This window comes from Pristiophorus japonicus, chromosome 3 (genome assembly GCF_044704955.1).
Source record: "Pristiophorus japonicus isolate sPriJap1 chromosome 3, sPriJap1.hap1, whole genome shotgun sequence".
NCBI classification, from domain to species: Eukaryota; Metazoa; Chordata; class Chondrichthyes; family Pristiophoridae; genus Pristiophorus; species Pristiophorus japonicus.
This window is the reverse complement of record NC_091979.1, coordinates 87,655,658-87,680,153: the sequence shown is the minus strand read 5'-3', so window position 1 is coordinate 87,680,153 and position 24,496 is coordinate 87,655,658. Positions and strand designations below refer to the sequence as shown.

General features: G+C 44.3%; 1 protein-coding gene across 5 annotated transcripts in view; it reads right to left on the bottom strand.

Moving 5' to 3' along the window:
- The window catches only part of cobll1b (cordon-bleu WH2 repeat protein-like 1b), a 274,387-nt gene that overhangs the window by 22,712 nt on the left and 227,179 nt on the right, over positions 1-24,496 (bottom strand). For all 5 annotated transcript variants that reach the window (XM_070875530.1, XM_070875529.1, XM_070875532.1 and 2 more), the window contains exon 8: positions 10,304-10,445. In XM_070875530.1, coding sequence (XP_070731631.1) covers positions 10,304-10,445 — 142 coding nt within the window. The remainder of the gene's footprint in view (positions 1-10,303; positions 10,446-24,496) is intronic.

Here is a 24,496-nt window from a genome sequence, read left to right as displayed (position 1 = left end):
TGACTAGTGGGCTGCCGCAGGGATCGGTGCTGGATCCTCAACAATTTACAATCTATATTAATGACTTGGATGAAGGGACTGAGTGTAATGTAGCCATATTTGCTGATGATACAAAGATGGGTGGGAAAGCAAATTGTGAGGATGACACAAAAAATCTGCAAAGGGATATAGACAGGCTAAGTGAGTGGGCAAAAATTTGGCAGATGGAGTATATGTGGGAAAATGTGATATTATCCACTTTGGCAGAAAAACATAGGAAAGCAAATTATAACTTAAATGGAGAAAAATTGCAAAGTGCTGCAGTACAGAGAGACCTAGGGGTCCTTGAGCATGAAACACAAAAAGTTAGTATGCAGGTACAACAAGTAATCAGGAAGGTAAATGGAATGGTGGCCTTTATTGCAAGGGGTATAGAGTATAAAAGCAGAGAAGTCCTGCTACAACTGTACAGGGTATTGGCGAGTCCACACCTGGAGTACGGAGTACAGTTTTGGTCTCCGTATTTAAGGAAGGATATACTTGCATTGGAGGCTGTTCAGAGAAGGTTCACTAGGTTGATTCCGGAGATGAGGGGGTTGACTTCTGAGGCTAGGTTGAGTAGGTTGGGCCGACACACAATGGAGTTCAGAAGAATGAGAGGTGATCTTATCGAAGCATATAAGATAATGAGGGGGGTCGACAAGGTGGATGCAGAGAGGATATTTCCACATAGGGGAAACTAAAACTAGAGGACAAAGTCTCAGAATAAGGGGCCGCCCTTTTAAAACTGAGATGAGGAGGAATTTCTTCTCAGAAGGTTGTAAATCTATAGAATTCTCTGCCCCAGAGAGCTGTGGAGGCTGGGTCATTGAATATATTTAAGGCGGAGATAGACAGATTTTTGAGCAATAAGGGAGTAAAGAGTTAAGGGGAGCGGGCAGGAAAGTGGGCTGAGATCCATGACCAGATCAGCCATGATCTTAATGAATGGCAGAGCAGACTCGAGGGGCCAAATGGCCTACTCCTGCTCCCATTTCTTATGTTCTTATGACATTTAGAAAATTAATTTTCTTTGTGATGCCATATTGCAAGTCATAGAATCGCAATTCACAGAAATGTATCTAAAAAGCTTGTCCAATATTAACACATATTTCATGCTCCCAGAGCATGCTTATTGGACTGATAAAAATCACATGAAATCCAGGGCTGTGCAGTACATACATTTTTATATTGTTATCTTCAGTTTACCATCTTTTTACTCATATAGCCTCACATTAGCAGGACAGTGTACCAGATAAAGATGTTTCCATTTATTTAGTCTTGTAGATAACATTCAATCTAGTTAAATGCATGAATGTAGGACTAATGGCAAACATATGTATACCGCCATCCCTTTTGTAAAGTCCTGTCCCCTCAGTACAGATTCACACGAGGCATATAGTGAAGTCAAGATCACTCTGGACCTGCACCTTTATTTCACAGCTCTGGAATGCTGCACTTGCCCGAGACCTGTCCTTATATACCTGTCTCTTGCAAGTGCACCCCTGGTGGTAAGGTATGCTGGTGGTTACAGGTCATATCTTATTACAGTCATGTATAGCATGTTAGGATACAGTTATATATAATATACATGACATCACCCTCCCCCAAGTCTTAGTCTTTATAGGTTCAGTCTCTCAGGTGGTCTACGCTTTCACGTGGAGCGTCTGAGTTGTGGTTCAGTTGTTTGCCTTGCTGTCTGTTTTTCTTTGGGTGTGGTTGCTGGTATCTCACCTGGGCTGTCTGTTTCGATTGGTGTGATTGTGATTGTTGTTGACTCGCCTGGGCTGTCTGTTGGGATTGCCCTTTCCTCAGGTTGTTCTCTCTGTCTGTCCACCAGGTGTGGTGCGAGTTCCACATTGTAGTCTGCCTCTGGTTTCGCAGTGTTGTTGGTAAATCTGCTTTTGACTTGGTCTACATGCCTCTGGCAGGTTTTGCCATTGTCCATTTGTACTACCAGTAGCCTGTTTCCTTCCTTGCCCGTTACTGTCCCTGTAAGCCATTTGGGACCCCTGCCATAGTTTAGTACAAACACTTTGTCCCCTATCTCATTCCATCTCCCCCTCGAATTTCTGTCATGGTACTCAGTCAGCTTACGGCGCTTTGCCTCAATGATTTTGTGCATGTCTGGGAGGATTAATGAGAGCCTTGTTTTTAAAGTCCTTTTTATCAACAGTTGCGCAGGGGGATCCCAATCAATGAGTGCGGACGTGATCTGTATGCCAGCAGCAGTCGCGACAGGCGACCCTGCAGCGTGGAACCTTGGATTTTAAGCATGCCTTGTTTAATGATTTGCACTGCTCTCTCCGCCTGGCCGTTGGAAGCCGGTTTGAACGGTGCCGTCTTGACGTGATTTATGCCGTGATCAGTTATAAAGTCTTGGAATTCTGCGCTGGTGAAGCACGGACCATTGTCACTGACCAATATGTCAGGGATTCCATGCGTTGCAAACATGGTTGCGAGGCTCTCCGCAGTGGTGGAGATTGTGCTCGAGTTTAAAATGGTGCATTCGATCCACTTTGAAAATGCATCTACAACTACGAGGAACATTTTGCCCATGAATGGGCCCGCATAGTCTACGTGCACCCGCAACCACGGTTTGGTAGGCCAGGGCGAGGGGCTCAGTGGAGCCTCCATAGGGCACAAATGGTGCACCTTCGGACGCAGAGCTCCAAGTCCGCGTCAATACCAGGCCACCAGACGTGGGATCTGGCTATGGCCTTCATGAGAACGATCCCCGGGTGCTCGCGGTGGAGCTCCTGGACAAATGCCTCTCTGCCTCGCAGAGGCATGACTACTCGGCTGCCCCACATCAGGCAGTCTGCTTGTAGTGATAGCTCATGTATGCGCCTGTGAAAGGGTTTTAATTCCTCGGGTCAGGCATCGCAAGTCTCTGCCCCGTCACCGGTTAGGATACATCTTTTTACTAAGGATAACGTGGGGTCGCTGGCCGTCCAGGCTCAGATTTGGCGAGCCGTCATGGGCGAACCTGTGGACTCAAAGGCATTGATTGCCATGACTATCTCACAGTCCTGTTCGTCAGACCCTTCCGTGGTCGCCAGGGGTAGCCTGCTGAGCGCGTCGGCAGTTGTCTGTGCCTGGTCTGTGCCTTATGGTATAGTCGTAGGATGCCAGCATGAGTGCCCACCATTGAATTTGCGCCGAGGCGTTGGCGTTTATTGCCTTGCTCTCGAATAGGAGGGATGCGAGGGGCTTGTGGTCGGTTTCTAACGCGAACTTGGCCCCGAAAAAGGTATTGGTGCATCTTTTTGACATCGTATACGCACGAGAGCGCCTCCTTCTCTACCATTCCATACCCGCGCTCCGCCCGCGAAAGTGACCTGGAGGCATAAGCTATGGGTTGTAATTTGCCCACACCATTGACATGTTGCAAAACGCACCCGACCCCTTACGCTGACGCATCGCATGTGAGAACTAGCTTTTTACCTGGGTCAAAGAAAGTCAAAACACTGTTGGAACACAGAAGGTTGCGTGCCTTATTGAAGGCACGTTCCTGGGCATCCCCCCAAAACCAATCGCACCCCTTCCTGAGTAGCACGTGGAGAAGCTCCAGCAGCGTGCTTAAGTTCTGCAGAAAGTTCCCAAAGTAATCGAGTAGCCCGAGAAAGACGCGCAGTTCTGAGACATTCCGGGGCCTGGGTGCCAGGCGAATTGCTTCTGTTTTGGACTCTGTTGGGCGGATTCCATCAGCGGCAATCCTTCTGCCCAAAAATTCAACCTCGGGTGCGAGAAACAGGCACTTGGATTTCTTGACTCGTAGGCCTACCTGATCCAACCGCTTTAGTACTTCCTCCAAATTACAGAGATGGGAGTCGGTGTCCCTGCCCGTGATAAGTATGTCGTCTTGAAATACAACCGTCCCCGGGATGGACTTGAACAGACTCTCCATGTTGCGCTGGAATATGGCAGCTGCCGACCTGATGCCGAATGGGCATCGATTGTACATGAAAAGGCCTCGATGTGTGTTGATGGTGGTGAGTAGCTTGGATTCCTCGGTCAATTCTTGCGTCATTTCCGCAGATGTGAGGTCTAATTTTGAGAAAAGTTTACCTCCAGCCAATGTGGCAAATAAGTCCTCCGCTCTGGGCAGCGGGTACTGGTCCTGTAGGGAGACTCTGTTTATGGTCGATTTGTAGTCCCCACAGATTCGTACGGATCCATCAGGCTTCATGACTGGGACGATGGGACTTGCCCAGTCGCTAAATTCCACAGGTGATATAATGCCTTCCCTCAGAAGCCTGTCTAGTTCGCGTTCAATCTTTTCCCTCATCACATAGGGTACAGCTCTGGCCTTGTGATGGACCGGTCTAGCATCCTGTGTGATGTAGATTTTGACTTTGGCCCCTTTGAAAGTGCCCACACCTGGCTGAGAGATGTTCAAATCGCTTTATAACTGTTGAGCAGGAGGTCAGTTCCTCGAATGACATGGCATGGACATCATCCCATTTCCAGTTTAGTTTTGCCAGCCAGCTTCTCCCCAGCAGTGCTGGGGGGTCTCCGGGGACAATCCACAGGGGAAGTCGGTTCACTGTCCCTTTGTGTGTGACAGAGAGCATGGCGCTGCCAAGGACTGGTACGATTTCTTTGGTATAGGTCCTTAGTGTGGTGTCGACCCTTGAGAGTTTTGGTCTGTCTCTTTTATGCGGCCACAGTTGTTCAAATTGTTGAGCGCCCATGAGAGATTGACTCGCTCCCGTATCCAGCTTCATGTTGACAGATATCCCGTTGAGTAGGACCCTCATCATTATAGGAGGCGTCCTGTTGTAGGAGCAGCGGCCATTGATCGTGTTGACCCGCTGTACATCGGTGTCCCGGGTACTGTCCCCACCATCTTCTGGTCCGCTTTCCGACCCATCAGATTCGTATACCAGCCAAGCTGCCGTTTTTTTGCACATGCGGGCCAAATGCCCTGTATATTCACAATTTCTACAAACAGCCTGCTGAAATCGACATCCCCTTAACGAATGCCCACCCCCACACCTCCTGACCTGTTCCATTGTTCAAAATGTTTCCAAAGAATGAGCTGCATCTGGCTGATCTCTCTTGAGCTTCTCTCAGTTTGTAGTTGATTGCTCGCATTGTGGGTTGATGAGGTGTGAACGGCCGTTCCTGTGGCCCTTGATGGCTTCTGCCTGCTGTCGAGAGCCTGTTCTCCCGGTTTTGTCTGTGTGTGGGGGTAGCAGCTTGTTCAGTGCTGCGAAATTCTTGTTCCGATATTTCATTAGTTGTCGGACCTGCATTGTAAATCAACCTCGTTTCTTCTTCCCCTATCAAGAATGTCTGTGCAACCAGTGCTGCTGCCTCCAAGGTCAGGTTCTTGGTCTCTATGAGCTTTCGGAATATGCCTGCGTGGCTTATTCCTTCAATGAAAAAGTCTCTCAGCATTTCTCTCCTCAGTTCATCGGAGAACTCACATAAACTAGCCAACCTGCGAAGTTCCGCCACGAAGTCGGGTAATGCTCTGGCCCACACAGCGTCTGTAGTTGCAGAACCTGTGTCTGGCCATGTGTCGGCTGCTCGCTGGCTTCAGGTGGTCTCTTACCAGTGTGCTCAATTCTTCAAACGACTTGCTTGCTGGTTTCTCGGGTGCCAACAGATCCTTCATTAAAGCGTATGTTTTCGAGCCACAGCTGGTCAAGAGATGGGCTCTTCTCTTGTCTGCCTTATCGTCGCCTAACCAGTCTTTGGTTACAAAGCTTTGCTGGAGCCTTTCTATAAAGTTCTCCCAATTGTCTTCCGCATTGTACTTTTCATCTGATCCGTTGTTCGCCATTCTGTGAATTCTGTAATCCCATCCTCGTCGCCACTGTAAAGTCCTGTCCCCTCAGTACAGATTCACACGAGGTATGTCATGAAGTCAAGGTCACTCTGGACCTGCACCTTTATTTCACAGCTCTGGAATGCTGCACTTGCCTGAGACCTGTCCTTATATACCTGTCTCTTGCAAGTACACCCCTGGTGGTAAGGTATGCTGGTGGTTACAGGTCATATCTTATTACAGTCATGTATAGCATGTTAGGATACAGTTATATATAATAATGTAAGATACATAACACCTTTAGTCTCTCTAATCTCTCCTGTCTTCCACCCTATCACATACCTTCCCTTTAGTTCTTCTCCCCCTTTCAGTGTTTAAGAATGTGTTCTTTCCAAACACACTCCAGTTCTGACAAAGGATCACTGACCCGAAACGTTAATTCTGCTTTCTCTCCACAGATGCTGCCTGACCCACTGAGATTTCCAGCATTTTCTGTTTTTATTCCAGATTCCAGCATCCGCAGTATTTTGATTTTGTATATGTAATACCATGCTAGGTTCTGAATTGAGGTTCGTTGAGAGGGAAAGAGACCTAGGTGTTATAATGCACATGTTTTAAAGGTTCACAATCAGTGCAGTGAGGCTAAAGCAAAATTATATAGACTATTAGTGTATACAGCTAAGATGATCACATATAAAGCAAAAAGCACCATGGTCTCCTTGTGCAAGACCTTGGTTAGGCGTGCAAGGGGGTAGAGTATTGTAAGGGGATAAAATATCGTCACCAAAGTGGAAGTAAGCAGACAGATGGTCACTAAAGTGGATACTGAAGGTAGTGAATTGATCGGACATATAAAATGGTCCAGATTAAAGGGCTTATCAGTAGTCGGAGGTTGTGAGGAGTCGCGAGTTCCTCCACCTCAAGGTAGGGATTGTAATATATCGCCTATTGACAGATTGTATATAAAACTCGCTTACAAATGGGTTTTTGGAGAAAGGCCAAGAAGCAAAGCTTGATGGTAAATAAACCATCAAATGTGTTGAACTTTAGTACAGACTGATAGAAAATGGAAACTTACATATTCAGTACAGAATAATACCTACCAAGGACAGTAGGGAGTAAGTTGTCTGGAAACAAAGATTGTAGCAGCAGGTGCACTCATAGGAGCGAGATAGTTTTGGCTGATAAGATACCAGGTGCATAGTAAACCCTGGGAAGCAAGGTTAACCAACACATCATGGGAAACTGAGGCAAAGTTGACACTGTAGAACAACACATTCCAGAAGGTTGACATGTAATGGAAGGTGGACAGGTTGAGAAACCACTCAGCAGCCAGTCTGATGAGGGTCTACGAATCAATGAAGCCCCGCTGATAAGCTGAAGGAAAATCGGTGGTCATAGAAGTTTTGTAGGAGGGTCGCACACCTCGAAAAACTGTATAACTGTTCATGTAGAAACCCTTATATTTCGAAGGTTCATTCCTGAACTCTTCCCCTGCATATATGCTTGAATAAAGATTGGTTGAACCGAGGTTTTGTCTGAGTGATTCCGTGGTCGCTGTATGGTTTGGTGTCGATCCCTTATTTCAGGGGGTCCACCTTGAAGATAAGCTTTCTTTTTACCCCAACAGGCACAATCTGTAATATTTTTCCAGTTCTTGTTCCCTCAAGATGGGAGATGCAGAGGAGAGACACTAGGTTAGTATCTAGTTTAAAACACTTAATGAGAAACTCAAATAGCTTGGTTTTTTTATTCTAGAAAAGCACAGGCTTCGGGGTGACGTAACTGAGGCATATAAATGATGAAGAAACTAGATTGTATTGCAGGACAGATTATTTGAATGAGTTAAGTTAGGAAAAATGAGGGACATGCATTTAAGTTACACAAGTATAGAACAAAGTTAGATGTCAGCAGGTTTTCATCAGAGTAACATCAACATTTGGAATAAATTGTTGGCTTGTGCAGTGACTGCAGATTGGCTGTAAATGTTCAAAAGAAGCTGGACAAGTTCCCGGAGGAGGCTGATATTGTTGTGTGCAACAAGTCAGTGGGATGTTGGATGATGTAACTTGTAGTCCCCGCTATCTCCTGGAACTAAATTTTTGATCACCTTCGGGGTCAGAGAGGAATTTCTCTGAATTTCTTCTCTTTGAATTGGCCTTGTGCTTTTTTTTGTAATCTGTTTTTTTTTGCCTCTTTCAGGAAATGGCATGGCAGCTGGTGTGTGGGGAATATTGTGGATCATGATGCTTGGTGTCAAATTTTTTGTCTATTAATACTCCTGTGAAGCAGCTTGGGATGTTTCACGACATTAAAGGCGCGATATAAATACATGTTGTTGTTGTTGTTGTTATCAGTTGCAACGTAACAATGGGTCAGACTCAATAAACCAGCTACTCTTTCTGTCATCTTTTTCAGATGTATCTCAAAATCCAAAGATCAACTGGAGCGTGTCAACATGGTGCATTGTGGTTAAACACAAGTTTATGCATTCAACCATATGGTCAGCAGATGGCACTGTCCTGCGGTTATAAGGAAATAACCTTACATGGTGCCTTTCACATCATCAGGATGTTGCAAAGCACTTTACGCCAATCAATTACTTTTTAAGTGCAGTCACTATTTTTGTAGGTAAATGTAGCTGCAATTTGTGTACAGCATGGTCCCACAAACAGCAATGAAAGGATTGACCACATCATCTGCTTTTGTTGTTGCAGTTAAGGGTTAAATCTTGGCCAAGACACCAGGAGAACTCCCCCGCTCTTCAAATAGTGCCATGGGATCTTTTATGAGAGGGGAGGTGCGGTCTCTTATCCAAATCAACTGAAAACCTGGTGGCAGCCCCAAGACTTATCCTACTTGATCCTTTTGCAGCAGATTAATATGCAAATCAGGCAGAAGGAAATCCAATCTCGCTTTAAGAGGTGGATTCCAAGTTTAAGAGGGCTGCTGGAAATTATGCTATGAAAATGGGCAGGCAATCATATTAAAATGTGATTTAAATCGCCCAGGCCTGACACTAGTGACATCACAGAGTTTTGCCACTCATCCCATCCTGAGTTACAATCAGGGCTTTGGAATTTACTGTTGACATGAAAAACAGCAAAAGCAATTTCCTTCCTTTAGGACATTGTTGTCATACAAAGGACAATTTCCTTCCATTTAGATGTACATATACAAGTTAATATGCAGTCTGTGGCATGTCACAAATCAGTAGGCCATTGAGAAGGTGAGGAAATGCCATAAACCACATCATCAAAGTTCAGGAATGAGGAACTTATCGGCATAGTCACCAATAAAGACAAATCTGATGGAGATGAGCGATTCAGACAATGAAATTGAAGAAAAACAAAAAGTCTTGGACACGTGCTGAAGAAGCAATTAAATGTGTCTTTTTTTTTAAGCAGAATTCTCATTTTACTTCTCACGAGGTTCTGCGAATTCATATCATCCACATTTTAATTAAGAAGAAAATGAATTAATTTAAACAAGCAGATATAAGATCGCTATTTTAAAAATCAATCTCAAATGTCAACGCAGAAAAAGGAGCATCTGCAGACGAAGAAACATTGGCAGAAGTAGCAATTGAGGAAGAAGCAATGGCAGAATAAGCAAATTTAACAGAATAAAATAATAAAGTAACATGAACTAAATATTTTGTTTCATTTATTAGACATTTTTTAATTTTGAAAAGTTATGAATCAATTTTCATTTATTTTATTACGTTCAAATAACATGAACTAAATCTTGTTTTATTTATTCGACCTTATAATTATATGCACGTCAATTATTTGTTTTATATTTCGAAAAGTTACAAATCGACTTTCAATTGGAAAGAACAGATCAAGATCCACGATACGATATATAAAATATTTTGTGGATGGTTCTATCACCTTCAAATTTTAACTTTAAAATGTAAACTCACCCTATCGGAAAATGAGTTTACCCTGAGTTGCCGAATCCCCAAACAATCCGGGTAAACGAGAGTTTACTGTAGTTTATTTTGACCTAGAGATGAGTTTTATCTTGGAACAATTTCTTTTGGATACATATAAAGTAACTGTATCTATCTATTTTGCCATTAAACATCATGGCAGGTTCCCATTTGATATTATGCTGCATCATTCTCTAAAATAAATTTGATCTTGTTCATATCAATCTTTTGCTCTAGAAAAATAGTTCAATAAGAACATAATAAGAAAAGAAATATTAACATTAATGTAACATTAATATTGTGATATACTTTTTAAATAAAAGCACAGAAACAAAAATAAAAATGGTAACTAATCTTAACTTTTGTAAAAAAATTAGAGACATTTTCAGAGTACATGTTCTTTCAGCTAAAAAGCTGAAGTATTTAGGAATATATTTTCGTCCCTTATTTGCAATTATTCCACAATATACAATCTTCGAATAGTTACATTATAGCACTGCCATCTTAATGGAGCTATATTGTATTACTCAAACTATCTTTTCTACAGAAAAATGTGACAAAGATGTAATAACCTGTTTTATTATCTTGGGTCTTCTGGTCATCAGATGTTTTACTCGGAGGCAGAGGAGCCTTTCTTTTGGTTTTTTTTAAAGATGAGACAACTCCACCAAGTGGCAATGACTCTGCCCTTTGTCTGCCTGAACCGGTCATGTCCTAAGAAGATAGAAAGAGAAAAATAAAAGATTAATATTGGCAAAGCCAGACACGTTACACATTATAAAAATGCAACAGAATAAAACATGAATTATTTTCTGTGAAGAAATGAGACTCCTTTCACACAGTGTGTGGTTTGCAGATGACCTTTGGCTCAGGTTTCTGAAGCACAACTCATTGAGCAATAACATTACAGCGCTAATCACTGGAAAGATGCAGACTAGTTACACCTTCAATTGTTCAACATATTCAAATGACCTGAAGCCTAAATTCGCTCTCTTTTTGTTTTTGCTGGGCAAGATAGTACATAACGCCAGGAGAGAATAAAGAGCAGGTGAGAGGTCCCAAACCTCCGCTCGCCGAACCCCATGAGGAAAAGGTGGTGAAGCTCTTGGGCTACTGTACCACTGTGCTCACAGTGGTGGCCAAGGTGTGGGGACAAAGAGGAGGAAGTCCAGAGACGGGCGAGTACCTGTTCACTTGTCATCTCTTAATGAGTCAGCCATTCGTCCGCCTTCTACATGGGGCACCTCAGTACTGGCAAAGGCAATCATTCTAACCCGCTGCTTTTTATTCCCACAGGTCATTCAAGGCGCCGGAAGACAGTTACTGTGGAGGTAGAGAGGAACGAAGAGGAGATGGTGGCGAAGGGGGAGAGGGTGGGGAGCATTTGTAGAATATGGACCCAGGCTTTGTTGTTTGACTTGTCCCCTTTCAGCTGCCATATGAGAGGGCGGTGGAGCACCAAAGCCTTCTTTCCTGGGAGAGAATCCTGCCCCCATCACATTCAGAATCAGTCACCCAGCTCTCAACTGGGTACCAGCACAGGCACATTCCAGGTGAGGCTTTCAAAGATGTTTGATAAAGTACCACATAATAGGCTTGTTAGTACAAGTGAAGCCCATGGGATAAAGGGGGCAGGAGCAGCAAGGGCAGGTGAGCTCTCCAGCGTCACAAACCAGTTTCAGGGATTAGGGAGACTCTGAGGAAGTGGAGGATACCAAAGGGGCTGGTGTGGCCTTGGAGTCTGCTGTAATGGTCAGTACCAACACCATGCAGGCGATGTTAAAGTTGTCAGAATCAATGCAGCAGGTGACAGCTGCATTCGGGCACACAGCAGGTCTCCCGGAATAGCACATTGAGGGTGCAGTCGGGGCAAGCCCAGACCGCTACACTCGAGGCTTTGAGTAACAGACTGGATGGCGCGACGAAGGTGGCTTCCAGTCTCTTACTGAAGCTTTACAGGATCCAACTGCCACCATCGCTCTAGTCATTGGACAGCTGACTGGGGCTGCTATTGAGGGAGTGCATCGAAAGTTCACCAGACTGATTCCCGGGATGGCAGGACTGACATATGAGGAGAGACTGGATCGACTGGGCCTCTATTCAGGGGATCTCATAGAAACATATAAAATTCTGACGGCACTGGACAGGTTAGATGCAGTAAGAATGTTCCCGATGTTGGGGAAGTCCAGAACCAGGGGACACAGTCTAAGGATAAGGGGTAAGCCATTTGGGACTGAGATGAGGAGAAACTTCTTCACTCAGAGTTGTTTACCTGTGGAATTCCCTTCCGCAGAGAGTTGTTGATGCCAGTTCACTGGAGATATTCAAGAGGGGAAAGAAAGCAGGAAAGGGGTACTGAGGTGAATGATCAGCCATGATCTTATTGAATGGTGGTGCAGGCTCGAAGAGCCGAATGGCCTACTCCTGCACCTATTTTCTATGTTTCTATGTTTAGCACACGTCTAAACGTGAAACTTGTGCGGCTTTCTACAGGCGTACGCGCACCTCGTACACACCCGTAATGGCTGCAAATTACAGCTTTACTTTTTTCTGGCATTCACAGGTCCCCTTTCACAAATATTTAGCTTGCAAAAGCAAATGAATGTCTGTCACCAGGGAAACATTAGTCACTGTAAACAATTTCAAACTGTAATGTTATAAGTTATCCATTAACCTTAATGTATAATATTTGCACACATCAAATTTAGAAAGTTTGCCTAAATAAGAAAAAATATGCCATGTAAATTTTCAGCAATCCATGTATGAAAATAAAAACACATACAGTACTTCACTTAGTAGCTGGCGCGCAAAGCGCATGCGCTGAAAACCGGCTTTTCCGATCTGTCAAGCTGGAGCTTGATAGATCCTACACATATCGGGAGCGAGGACATTTGTACATGCAAGATTGCAATATTTCCGCATATCTTGGCCAGCAAATGTCCTCAAAAATCTTACGCCTGAAAAAGCAAGCGCATAGCCTACTTTTACAGGCGCAAGTGTTTTAAAACACACAAAATCATATTAAAATAAAGTTATGAAAACATATTTTATTGTTGAAAACCCTCCCCACTATGGTAAGTTTATTTTAAGGCATAATTTAAAAAAAAATTTTAAATAAAGAAAATATATTTTTTTAAGACGACAATAACAACTTTAATTTAAATTAATCTTAAATATGTAGTGTATATTTTCTATTTTTTTTAATGTTTTGTGTATTTTGGGGGGGGGGGGGTTCTCATTCATAATAATGGGAACTCCAACTTACGGAGTTCCCATTATTATGAGTGAGAAAATACTTACCTGTGCTTGGGTGTCCAGGCATACGTGACTCCTGCGCACGTCCCTACGAGCACGTGCTGGGACACGCAGGGAGAGGAGGCCCGTGGATCGGGAACTCGAGTGGGTGTAGCAGCTTCAGCTATGTGTGCATTTTTTCTCTAAAATCTAGTCGACCGCTCGCGGGAAGGAGAAAGCGGAATTTCTACTCCATTATCTCGGTGGAAATGAGAAATTTGGAAATCTCAGATCGCAGTGACATTTTCACAAACATAGTACACAAACATTTCTTAATGTAATGTTTCAAGTAATATTTATCCTGGTTAAAAGCTAGAAATTACACAGTTGAAAATCCAGTATATTAGAAACATGCACTGTGAAGGCACTGGAAAGTTTCCATGGTTACAATTTAGCCTTCTCCCCTTTTTTCCAAAACATTTGCTCTTGTGGTCACAAGAAATATGGCTGTTTCTATAAGCAGGCTTTATGCGTCTGATTTGCCTCTATGTACAGGACAGTGTGTCCACATTCAACAGTTAACCTCTAATTGTACTCCATTGTTCATTGGAGAATATATGGGAGGCCGACCACATTCACTTCTCAAGACAGATTATGATGCCAGGTCAATACCTACAGTCTAAAACCAATTGGTCAAATTTATTTATAGCTATAATAATACTTATAGGGGGTTGATTTTTAACTGTTGCCAGGGAAACAGGCAACACTGGGTCAGCTGCCTGTTTTACATCCATCAGATTTTCTTTACGTTACAGCAAACTGCATGTTAATAGTTCAGCAAGTGAGTAACATCTCGGGTATGTTCATTGTCAACGTATAATACTTCAATGAGAGAGATTGGCCTGGATTTTCCTGTGCCTGTTGGAGAAATGCTGGGATGCAAATTATCCCTGCTCACATGATCACACTGGCACCCGACCACATTTTCCTTGGGAGAGGGGCTAAGTTAATATTCCGGGCAAGTTTAGAAACAGAATCCTACTGAATAGCTCGCTGTTGCTGTGAGAGGGGGAAAACCCCACTTATTGGGCTCAATTTTCCCGAATGCCGTTTTTTGGCGTATTTCAAGAGTTACGCATGTTTTTTGGCCCCGACTACTCCAAAAAAAATAACTTGCAAGTTTCCCCGTTCTAATTTTTGAAATTGGCGCCGAGCAGCCTGTCCTTTAGCTTCGGAGGGTGGAGCCTAATGTCTGTACCGAAAAAAACGATGCCCCTCCCTTCTGCGCATGCACAAAAAAAAATGTTGTTTTTACGTGACTGCTATGGGCGCGCATGCCCAGTACATCTCCCGGTCTGCATTCGGCCAGTTTTAAAGAGCCGATTGTGTGTGAGAACTTTAATTCTCAGTGGAAAAATTGGAGCTGCAATATGCAACGCAGCTCAAGGACCAAGAATTTCTCACTAGTTACTGTAATTGAGGCCAGATGGCACGAGCTGGACACCAACAGAGGTCACTCAAAAGTTTCACCAAAAGAAATGAAGAAACGCTGGAACCAACTTGAAGATTACTGTGCAATGGTGACCACCCCGAGGTCTGGAGGCCTGTGCAAAAAGTGGCAGGATCTTGGTCAAGTAGATAGTGCAAGTAATATTTTCATTTATTCACTGGAATTGCAATTGTAAATGTGACCATCTGTATGTCCCACCCAGCAGAAAGACATCCTCTCTAAAAAGTTATATTTTCATCTTTGCAGAGTAAGGTGGCACACATGAGAGAGAGAACTCGAACAGGAGGCGGCCCGGCAAATCTGCATCCACTGATACCCTTGGCAGACAGGGTCGCTGCTTTGATGGGTCCTGCCTGCAGAAAAGCAACCACCACTGCACAAGCTGGGCCCACACCCGAGGGAGAGGAAAGTCTTGCAAATTCCATATTCTAGCTTTGCTAAAATTCAAGTACTGCGCGGGCTAGCCATGCTTTGGTTCATGGGGATGTCTCCGTCAGGTACGCTTCGGTTGATGCAATGTGCTATTATTCATCGTGGTCCTTCAAATGAGCCTGCTGCCTGCAGTGTGAGCCTACTCATGCCACCCTGCCCCCTCTGCTGCTAACTATGTGTATATTCTGGTATATTTTGCACAACTTGAGGCCAACCCTGAAGAGACTGAAGCCGGTGCAGAAGATTCAGACATGGACGAACCTGAAGAGAACATCTTCCAATCCCACGTTCCAAGAACATGGGGGTGAGGGAGAGGGGCAGGGAGAGGATGACGCCCCCACTGTTGTACTCACTCTGGAGGAGGTGCAGGTGCCACCCCCTTTCCTGAGTAGTCCAAGTGTTGGGACATTCCATGGTTTCGCACAGTCCGAGGCTGCGGGTTCCTGTGGGGTGCAACAAGGCATGCCCAGGGCCCCACCGTCCGAGGCGGCGGGTCCCAGTGGGATGCAGCGAGCCACACCCAGGGTGAGCAGGGGGAAGGAGAGCTCAACAGCGCTCTCCTGAGGTGCAGGGTGCAACAGATGTGGTTCAGATTATGGCAATGAATGCGGAGCACTGACCTTACGCAATCACTCCTGGACACCATCAGTGAGGTGGGTGATAAGGTATTGGGACTGCCGGGAGAAATGGGAACACTGTCCGGACACATGAGGGAGAGAATGTTGCAGGTAGCTGATACACTGTCGGGGCACATGAGGGAGGGAATGTCAGAGTTAGTTGCTGCAATAAGGGAACATGCCCAGATCTCGCGGCCATTAACAGAATCAACTGCCACTCCAATCCCCAGACCAGCCTCTGAAGAGGCCGAAACCGGACCTTCCACATTACCGCCTGCCCACTCCCCCCAATCAAGAAATGCACATCACTCGAGATGCTCGATAGAATAAGCTTGATACCAACCCGAAAAACGCTGCCCCATCGCCTGCGGGCAGGGGTGACGTCATCAAGACCAAGTGCAGTGGGCGGTCTTAGAAGGGGAGGAGAGTTAGGTGCAGCCTTTCTTTGCTGCTGCTGTTATTTTTGTTGTTACTGTTGCAACGGTTCTCAAATTAAAAGTTTTTCGTAAGTGATGTAAATTTACAGGTTTAAAAGTTTCAAAGTGATCTTAACTGAAAACTTTAAAGTTTGATACAAGAATATCTTTATTAAAGGGTTAAACTTTTGAATCAAATGTATTTTAAATTATAACTGAATCATTTCCATTATTTGTTCCATTATTAACACAACTTTTTGAACTAAAGAATCATCATTTCCATTATGTTTTCCATTAACACAACACAATACATTACGGAACAGGTCCAAACAGTAAACATGGTCCATTTGGAATAGTTGCCACTGAGCCGTCAGGCAACAAAGCGTTCACGAATGAGTTGCTGGCGCAAGCAATTGTTAAAGGGGCACGACGGCTCGCCCTCCTCTGCCGTTGTGCTTCGGGTTCAGGTAGTTGCATGGGGTCCTCCTCCTCGTCATCTGCATGTTCCTCCTCATCATCAGCCACTGCCACCTCAGGTGGGTCTTCGACTCCCAGCTGCTGTTGCCTCATGACGGCTAAGTTATGCAACATGCAGCACACAACAGTGAACTGACAATCTCAGGGGAGTATTGCAAGTAGCCTCCGGAATGGTCCAGGCATCGGAAACGCTGCTTCAATATGCCAATGGTCCGCTCTATTAAGCTGTGCGTAGCAATGTGCAACATGTTGTATTTCTGGTCAGCTTCCGTCCGGGTTACGCGTAGTGGCGTCATGAGCCAGGTGGCGAGGCCATACCCTTTGTCTCCCAGCAGCCACTCTGCCCTTCTGGCTGCTGCTGAAATATGGCAGATATAGCGCTCTCGCGTCCGATGAACGCATTGAAGTGTTCCCAGGGTATTGCGCATCAACTGCCATGATGCGATGTATGTTGTCACAGGCGAGCTGCAAATTCACGGAGTGGAAGCCTTTTCTATTCCTGTACATCTCGGAATCCTCCAAAAGTGTACGCAAGGCGATGTGGGTACAATCAATGCAGCCCTGTACTTTTGGGAAGCCAGCAATCCTGGAGAAGCCCGCAGCCCTGTCACGCATTACCTGGGGGGTCATGGGGAACTTTATGTCGTCATTCCTCTGGGCATATACTGCAGCAGTCACCTACCGAATGCAGATATGTGTTGCATGTTGAGAAATGGTGCACACATCCCCAGTTGTGGCCTGGAATGATCCAGATGCATAAAATGCAAGTGTAGCTGTAACCTTTACTTCAACTGACAAAGCAGTGCTCCTGACGCTTCTTGGGTGCAGGTCTGCTTTTACCAACGCACAGATGTCCGGTACAACGTCTTTGCAGAAACGCAGCCTTCTCTCACAGTCAGCATCACTCAGGTTCAGGTATGAATGCCTGTCTTGATATACCCGATGTGGGTAAGGCCTCCTGCCTATCACCCTACGTGCTCTGAGATTCCTCATGCGATGATGTCTAATTAATCTTCTCCGCAGCACCATCATGCAGAAGGCTTGCATGGGGTATGGCATTGTCAATATTGTCCCCATAATTAAATTGTAGATTTGCATGAAGCTCAAAATAGCAGGACAAAGCATTTCTTTGTTCCCTCTCTCCCCAAGGTAGACACCCTAGTCTGGACCACGCTATGGTCTGCGTATGCGCTATAGGCTCGTTTAGCATGGGAAGCTAGGCATTCAATTAAGACATTTGGGGCAACGAAGTCGAATGCAATTCTTTAATTTTTGATTTTTTTTCCCCCAAAGTACCACCCCACCACCAACCGAACGTCTCCCCACCAGGCTCAAGGGTCGGCTGGCAGAATCACTCCCTCGCCTGGACACGGGCTCGACATCCACCCCCCCCATCTCCGGCCCTTTTGAAGCTGCTGTATAGTCTAAGGGTTCTCATCCCTTCAGTTTGGCTTCCCCGCCCCCCCCCCCTCCCCCCGGCAAAGGCTTCTTTTGAAGCCAAGCCCGTATCTGGGCGAGGGAACAATTCTGCCAGCTGACACTCCAACCCTTGAGCCTGATGAGGAGACGTTCAGTGGTGGCGTGGTACTTTGAAAAAAAATCAAAAAATCAAAAATTAACAATTTGCATTAGACTTCCATTTTCTCCCTTTTGACTTTGAAAAAATTAAGCTTAATGATGCACATTCTTTGCCTTCTTGAGTCCCTCCAAAACTTCACATAAAAAGAATGCCATCTTTCTGTGCTGATTTTTCTTCAGTGCCCAGAAGTTTTTTGGGAGTGGTCAAATACGCCATCCTAGGAAAAATGTAAGTTGGCCAAACTTGCTTAAATGTGAAAAACTGGCAGAGATATCAGGTTATGCCCCCATGATGCATAAAAATACTAACCTAAAAAAATCGTACCTGAGTTACGCTGGTGCAGAAACTTGGATATTTTAATTTCTGCCAAAAAAAAAAGCATCGATAACTGGGAAAAATTGAGCCCATAGTTATTTGCAGAATCTGATCATTCCATAGCTGCAGAGATTGAGCTTTACCCACAGATGGCATGGAAGATCAAAACCAGGAAGTTGATTATTGGATCGGTCATTAAATAGACAGCTAGGTTTAAAGATTGTTCTTGTCATCTAGTACACCATCTTGAGGTGACATCTAACTTCCTTAGAGGAACTGTCAACACAGGGTGCCTTGAGTTAAGATGGTGGCTCAGTGGATAAAACACATCTTTAAACATTCTTTCACTTTAAAGGAGCTGATTCTGCAAGGTTACATTCCCATTGTATACCCCACCAGTACCCTGCTTTGGCAGGGGAAACCAAAGCTGCAAATATAGCAGGCCAATATTTTAAATTCTGGTCAGCATAGACTCTCAGGCAGAACTACAATATGAAAAAGATGAGTATTTGATTTTTTCCCCTGCAGTCATGATGATCAACCCCACAATGGGACTTCCAGAGCAAAGGTTTGAGCCTTCAGAGAGAGGTGCCCCAAGAGTATAGAGTATTGAGGGGATTGATAGCGAGACTAGGCTCAGTCTTCAAACAATTGAGCAAGGCATTGAGGGAATACCACTGGGCAATACCAGATGATTCAAACAGAACTGTTCCTTTTCCCAGCAATAATTAAGGTCTGTGCCAGTATCCCATTAAATAGTATGGAAGGCTGAATTGGCTGACAATGTGTCTTAGTTCTGTCACACCATGAGTGTGTTAACTCAAACAGCTACATGGTCTATTCCACTACTTTCTGGCTGGGAAGGCACCAAGTACAATGTGATGCTCAAGCCCTGACCAGTACTGAGGATTTGGTAGTACTTGACTGAGATGGGCTGAAGTAGTCTTGAAGAAGCAGTCTCTACATTTCTTCAGTCAGACTATTGCGACCAAAATTGTTTTCTGAAGCAAAATATCAAAGATTGTCACAGTCATTAAGACTTTTTGGAAATAATTATATATGGAAGACAAAAAATGTGCACAATGATACAATCAAAACAATTCCAATGCACAACTTAGGTTGGTGTGACTAAGCTTGGGATATATTTCTGGACCATGCATGTTCCGAGATGGCAACAGCTGATTTTTCTGCAGTGTGGATCCTGTAATGTTACAAGTTATCCATTAACCTTAAAAATGTATGATATTTTAACAAAGGTTACATTAGTGAAACAAAGGTGATAGTGGTTGAATTAGTGAATGATGTACCAGTTCTGTTAGTGTAGAATACAGAATTTAATAGAACTATTTTTCTACTGCTACATAGGTGAGAAAGCATTTAATCATGATGTGATAATTACATACAAGGTAACAACAATTAGGATCAGAAAGGGAGATAATTGGCAGAACAATGTAAATCAGTGGGAATGGAAATCCACTGCCAGTTTACCACCCAAGCAGTGAAAGTGAAAATTACCCTCTACAAGGAGGGCAGGGGGTAGAAAATGACAAGCAACAAGCTGCAAATGGAGCATGCACAAACTGAAAGAGCAGCAGTGAGGTCGCAGTGATCAATGAGTCTGTAACTTAATCCCATCGAGGAATTCATAATACAATTACAGAATCATAGAATAATGCAGCATATTTGACCCATCATGCCTGTGCCAGCATTTTGAAAGAGCTATCCAATTAGCCCCACTCACCAGCTCTTTCCCCATAGTCCTGCAAATGTTTCCACTTCAAGTATTTATCCAATTCCCTTTTGAAATTTATTGGCCTGGAAATCCTGGCCTCCCCGGGTCTGTATGGACCCGGGAAGGCATCGCAAAAGCCGGTTTTCAACGCGTATGCGCTGAAAACCGGCATTTCCGACTTGACAGAACCTCTGCATCTCGGGAGCAAGGACATTTGCAAGGGCAATTTACCCATATTTTGCCCAGTAAATGTCTTCAAAACTTTTACGCCTGATAAAAGCAGGTGCATGGCCTACTTTTACAGGCGCAAGAGTTTTAAAAACATACAAAAACAAAATAAAATTTAAAAAAACACATTATTAAAATCGCTGCCCACTATGGTAAGTTTATTTTAAACCATAATTTAAAAACTTTTTAAAAAAAAAACAATTTTTTTCTGAGACACTAACTTTCATTTCAATTAATTTTAATTATGTGAGATGTGTTTATTTTTTATTGTGGTGTTTAATGTCTTTTTCCCCCACAATAATAGCAATGAGAACTCGTAGATAGAGTTCTCATTGCTATTAATGAGAAAGCTGTGGAATACTGTACCTGATTCACGTGTGACTACACAACCACTGTACCTCCTGCGTGGGAACCTCGAGGATGGGAGCCTGCTGTGCAGTGTGGGAAGAGAAGGCCTCCCAACGGAATCCCACGCTCCTCCGGGACTACCAGGTAAATTCGTAAAATTCCTCCGGTCGGAGGCGTTCATCGGAAAGAAGTCTTCAACCGAAATTTCAGGACATTTCAGGCAGTGCTTTCCATATCATAACCATTTGCTATGTAATTTTTTTCCCCCACTGGTTCTTTTGCCAATTACCTTAGAAGTGTGTCCTCTGGTTACTAACCCTTCTATCAAAACCTTTCATGATTTTGAACATCCCGAACAAATCTCCCCATAATTGTTTCTGCTTTAAGGAGAACAACCCCAGCTTCTCTAGTCTCTTTATTTAACTGAAGTCTTTCATCCCTGGTACCATTTGAGTAAATCTCCCTTGTATCCTCTCTAAGGCTTTGACATGGTTCCTAAAGTGTGGTGCCCAGAATTGGCTCCAGCTGGGGCCTAACCAATGTTCTATAAAGGTTTAACATAACTTCTTTGATTTGGTACTCTATGCCTTTATTTATAAAGCCTAGGATCCCTTATGCCTTGTTAACTGCTTTCTCAACTTGTCCTTCCAACTTCAAAGATTTGTGTACATACACCCCAGGTGTTCTTCCACCAGCTTTAAAATTGTACCATTTAGGTAATACTGCCTTTTCCTCATTCTTCCTACCAAAATAAATCACTTGAAACTTCTCTGCGTTAAATTTCACCTGCCATGTCTGCCTATTTCACCAGTCTTTTACTGTCATCCTCATTATTTACTACATTTCTGAATTTCGTGTCACCTGCAAACTTTGAAATTATGCCCTGTATAGCAAAGACCAGGTCATTAATATATATCAAAAAGGGCAGTGGTCACAACACCGACCCCTGGGGACACCATTGCACAAGTCCCTCCAGTCTGAAAAATAATCACTCACAACTACTCGCTCTGCTTTCTGCCCCTCAGACACTTTTGTATCCAAGCAATTTTGCCAACGAGATTATGTAACGTCTTTTGAAAGTCCATATACACATCAACACACTACCCTCACCAAATCCTCTCCAATACGACATCAAAAAACTCAATCAAGTTAGTCAAACACAATTTACCTTGAACAAATCCGTGCTGACCCTCATTTATTAACCCAAATTGCTGCAAATAGCAGAAAGGGAAAGAAACCTTTCCAAAATTAGGAATGTTGCAAGATTCAGAAGCCTTAAAACTCTTTCATCTAACTTGTTTTTATCAATGAGAAAAGTTCAAAGGATGCTCTGCATATTATCAAGTCAATGTTAGAATAAAGTTCCAAGTAATTGCTGCAATCGTCAAGGAGTAAAATCAATCATACTACATGGGGCTTTTATGATTCTGCCTATCTAGATTGCAACAGCTATATACAGCTAAGTTAAGAAAATTGAAATGGTTATAAATGTTATAACTAGGAACGTCAAATTATCAACAGCTGCAATTTTTTTTTAAGTGGAAAGTGTTACACATAGGGTTTTCCATTCAATAGTGTCCTCTTGTGGTCCAGTAATTTTATGCAACTAGACATTTGATCATTCTATAATGGCTGCAATAATATATAACTACCAAGAGATGGGATGACTCTATCGTCCATCATTATTTCAATCCTAAGCATTTACCTCAGCTGTGCGAGAACAGAAAAGTCATTACTTTCAGCACTAGCATTTTCAATTTATATTTTACACAGGGACTCAAGGCTTGGCTGGAAAACAAGCCCTGGGGGTGGAAAGAGAGAGAGAGAGAGAGAGAGACAGAAAGAGAGAGAGAGAGAGAGAGAGAGAGAGAGAGAGAAAGAGAGAGAGAGAGAGAGAGAGAGGTGCTGACCGATCAGAGGCCTTCTGCCATGAGCCCGGGCAGCGAGGTGTCATTCGGAAGGCTTCTGAAGGCAAATGGTATGTTGGCCTTCATAGGGGAGTTGAGTATATGAGCAGGGAGCTCTTACTGCAGTTGTACAGGGCCTTGGTGAGGCCTCACCTGGAATAGTGTGTTCAGTTTGGGTCTCCTCATCTGAAGGAGGATGTTCTTGCTATTGAGGGAATGCAGCGAAGGTTCACCAGACTGATTCCCAGGATGGCAGGACTGACATATGAGGAGAGACTGGATCGACTGGGCCTGTATTCACTGGCGTTTAGAAGGACGAGAGGGGATCTCAGAAACATATAAAATTCTGACGGGACTGAACAGGTTAGATGCAGGAAGAATATTCCAGATGTTGGGGAAGTCCAGAACCAGGGGTCACAGTCTAAGGATAAGGGGTAAGACGAGGAGAAACTTCTTCACTCAGAGTTGTTACCCTGTGGAATTCTCTACCGCAGAGCTGTTGATGCCAGTTCATTAGATATATTCAAGAGGGAGTTAGATATGGCCCTTACAGCTAAAGGGATCAAGGGGTATGGAGAGAAAGCAGGAAAGGGGTATTGAAGTGAGTGATCAGCCATGATCTTATTGAATGGTGGTGCAGGCTCGAAGGCCGAATGGCCTACTGCTGCACCTATTTTCTATGTTTCTATGAAAGGGGGGGCGGCAGAGGGAAGTCACAAGACTGCAATTAGTTTGGCGGGGTGGGGGGGGATGGGTGGAGCGGCGGGCGGGCGGAAAGAGTGGGGAGTGGAGAAGTCACAAGGGTGTGCTCCATCCATACAGACTTTGGTGAGGGAGAACAAAGAACCTGTCCTGCCTGCCTTCCTGCTGTTTTGCGCTTCTTGAAAGGTAAAATTTAACTATGAGGGCAATATGACAATGCCATACCTTATGCAAGCCTTCTGCATAATGGTGTTACGTAGGAGACAATTGATTAGACATCCTTGCATGAGGAGCATCAGAGCCCATAGGGTGTTGGACAGGTGGCCTTACCCATATTGGGTATGAGACAGGTTCGTACCTACACCTGAGTGATGCAGACTGTGTCAGAAGGCTGCGTTCCTGCAAAGAAGTTGTAACTGAGTTTTGAGAGTTGGTGAAAGCAGACCTGCAACCTAGAAGTGTCAGGAGGACTGCTTTGTCAGTCAAAGTGAAGGTTACAGCTGCACTTTCATTGTATGCTTCCGGATCGTTTCCAGCGACAACTGGGGGCGTGTGCGCCATTTCTCAACATGCAACACATATCTGCATTCAGCAGGTGACAGCTGCACTATATGCCCAGAGGAATAACTACATAAAGTTCCCCATGACCGCCCAGGCAATGCATGTCAGGGCTGTGGGGTTCTCAAAGGTACAGAGCTGCAATTGATTGTACCCACATCGCCTTGCAAGCACCTTTGGAGGATTCAGAGAGGTACAGGAACAGAAAAGGCTTCCACTCCATTAATGTACAGCTCGTGCGTGACAACATGCATTGCATCATGTCAGTCGATGCAAGATACCCTGGGAGCACCCATGATGTATTCATCCTATGTGAGAGCGTTATATCTGCCATGTTTCAGCAACAGCCAGAAGGGCAGAGCTGGCTATTGGGAGATAAAGGGTACGGCCTCGCCACCTGGCTCACGACGCCATGCGTAACCTAGACGGAAGCCGACCAGGAATACAACATGTTGCACACTGTGACGCGCAGCATCATAGAAAGGACTAATGGCATCTTGAAACAGCCTGGACCATTCCGGAGGCTACTTGCTATACTCCTGAGATTGGCGGTCAGTTCACTGTTGTGTGCTGTATGCTGCATAACTTAGCCATCATGAGGCAGCAGCAGCTGGTAGAAGAAGACCCACCTGCGGTGAGAGTGGCTGATGATAATGAGGAAGATGCAGATGACAAGCAGGAGGACAAGAACAAGTAAACCATGCAAGTAC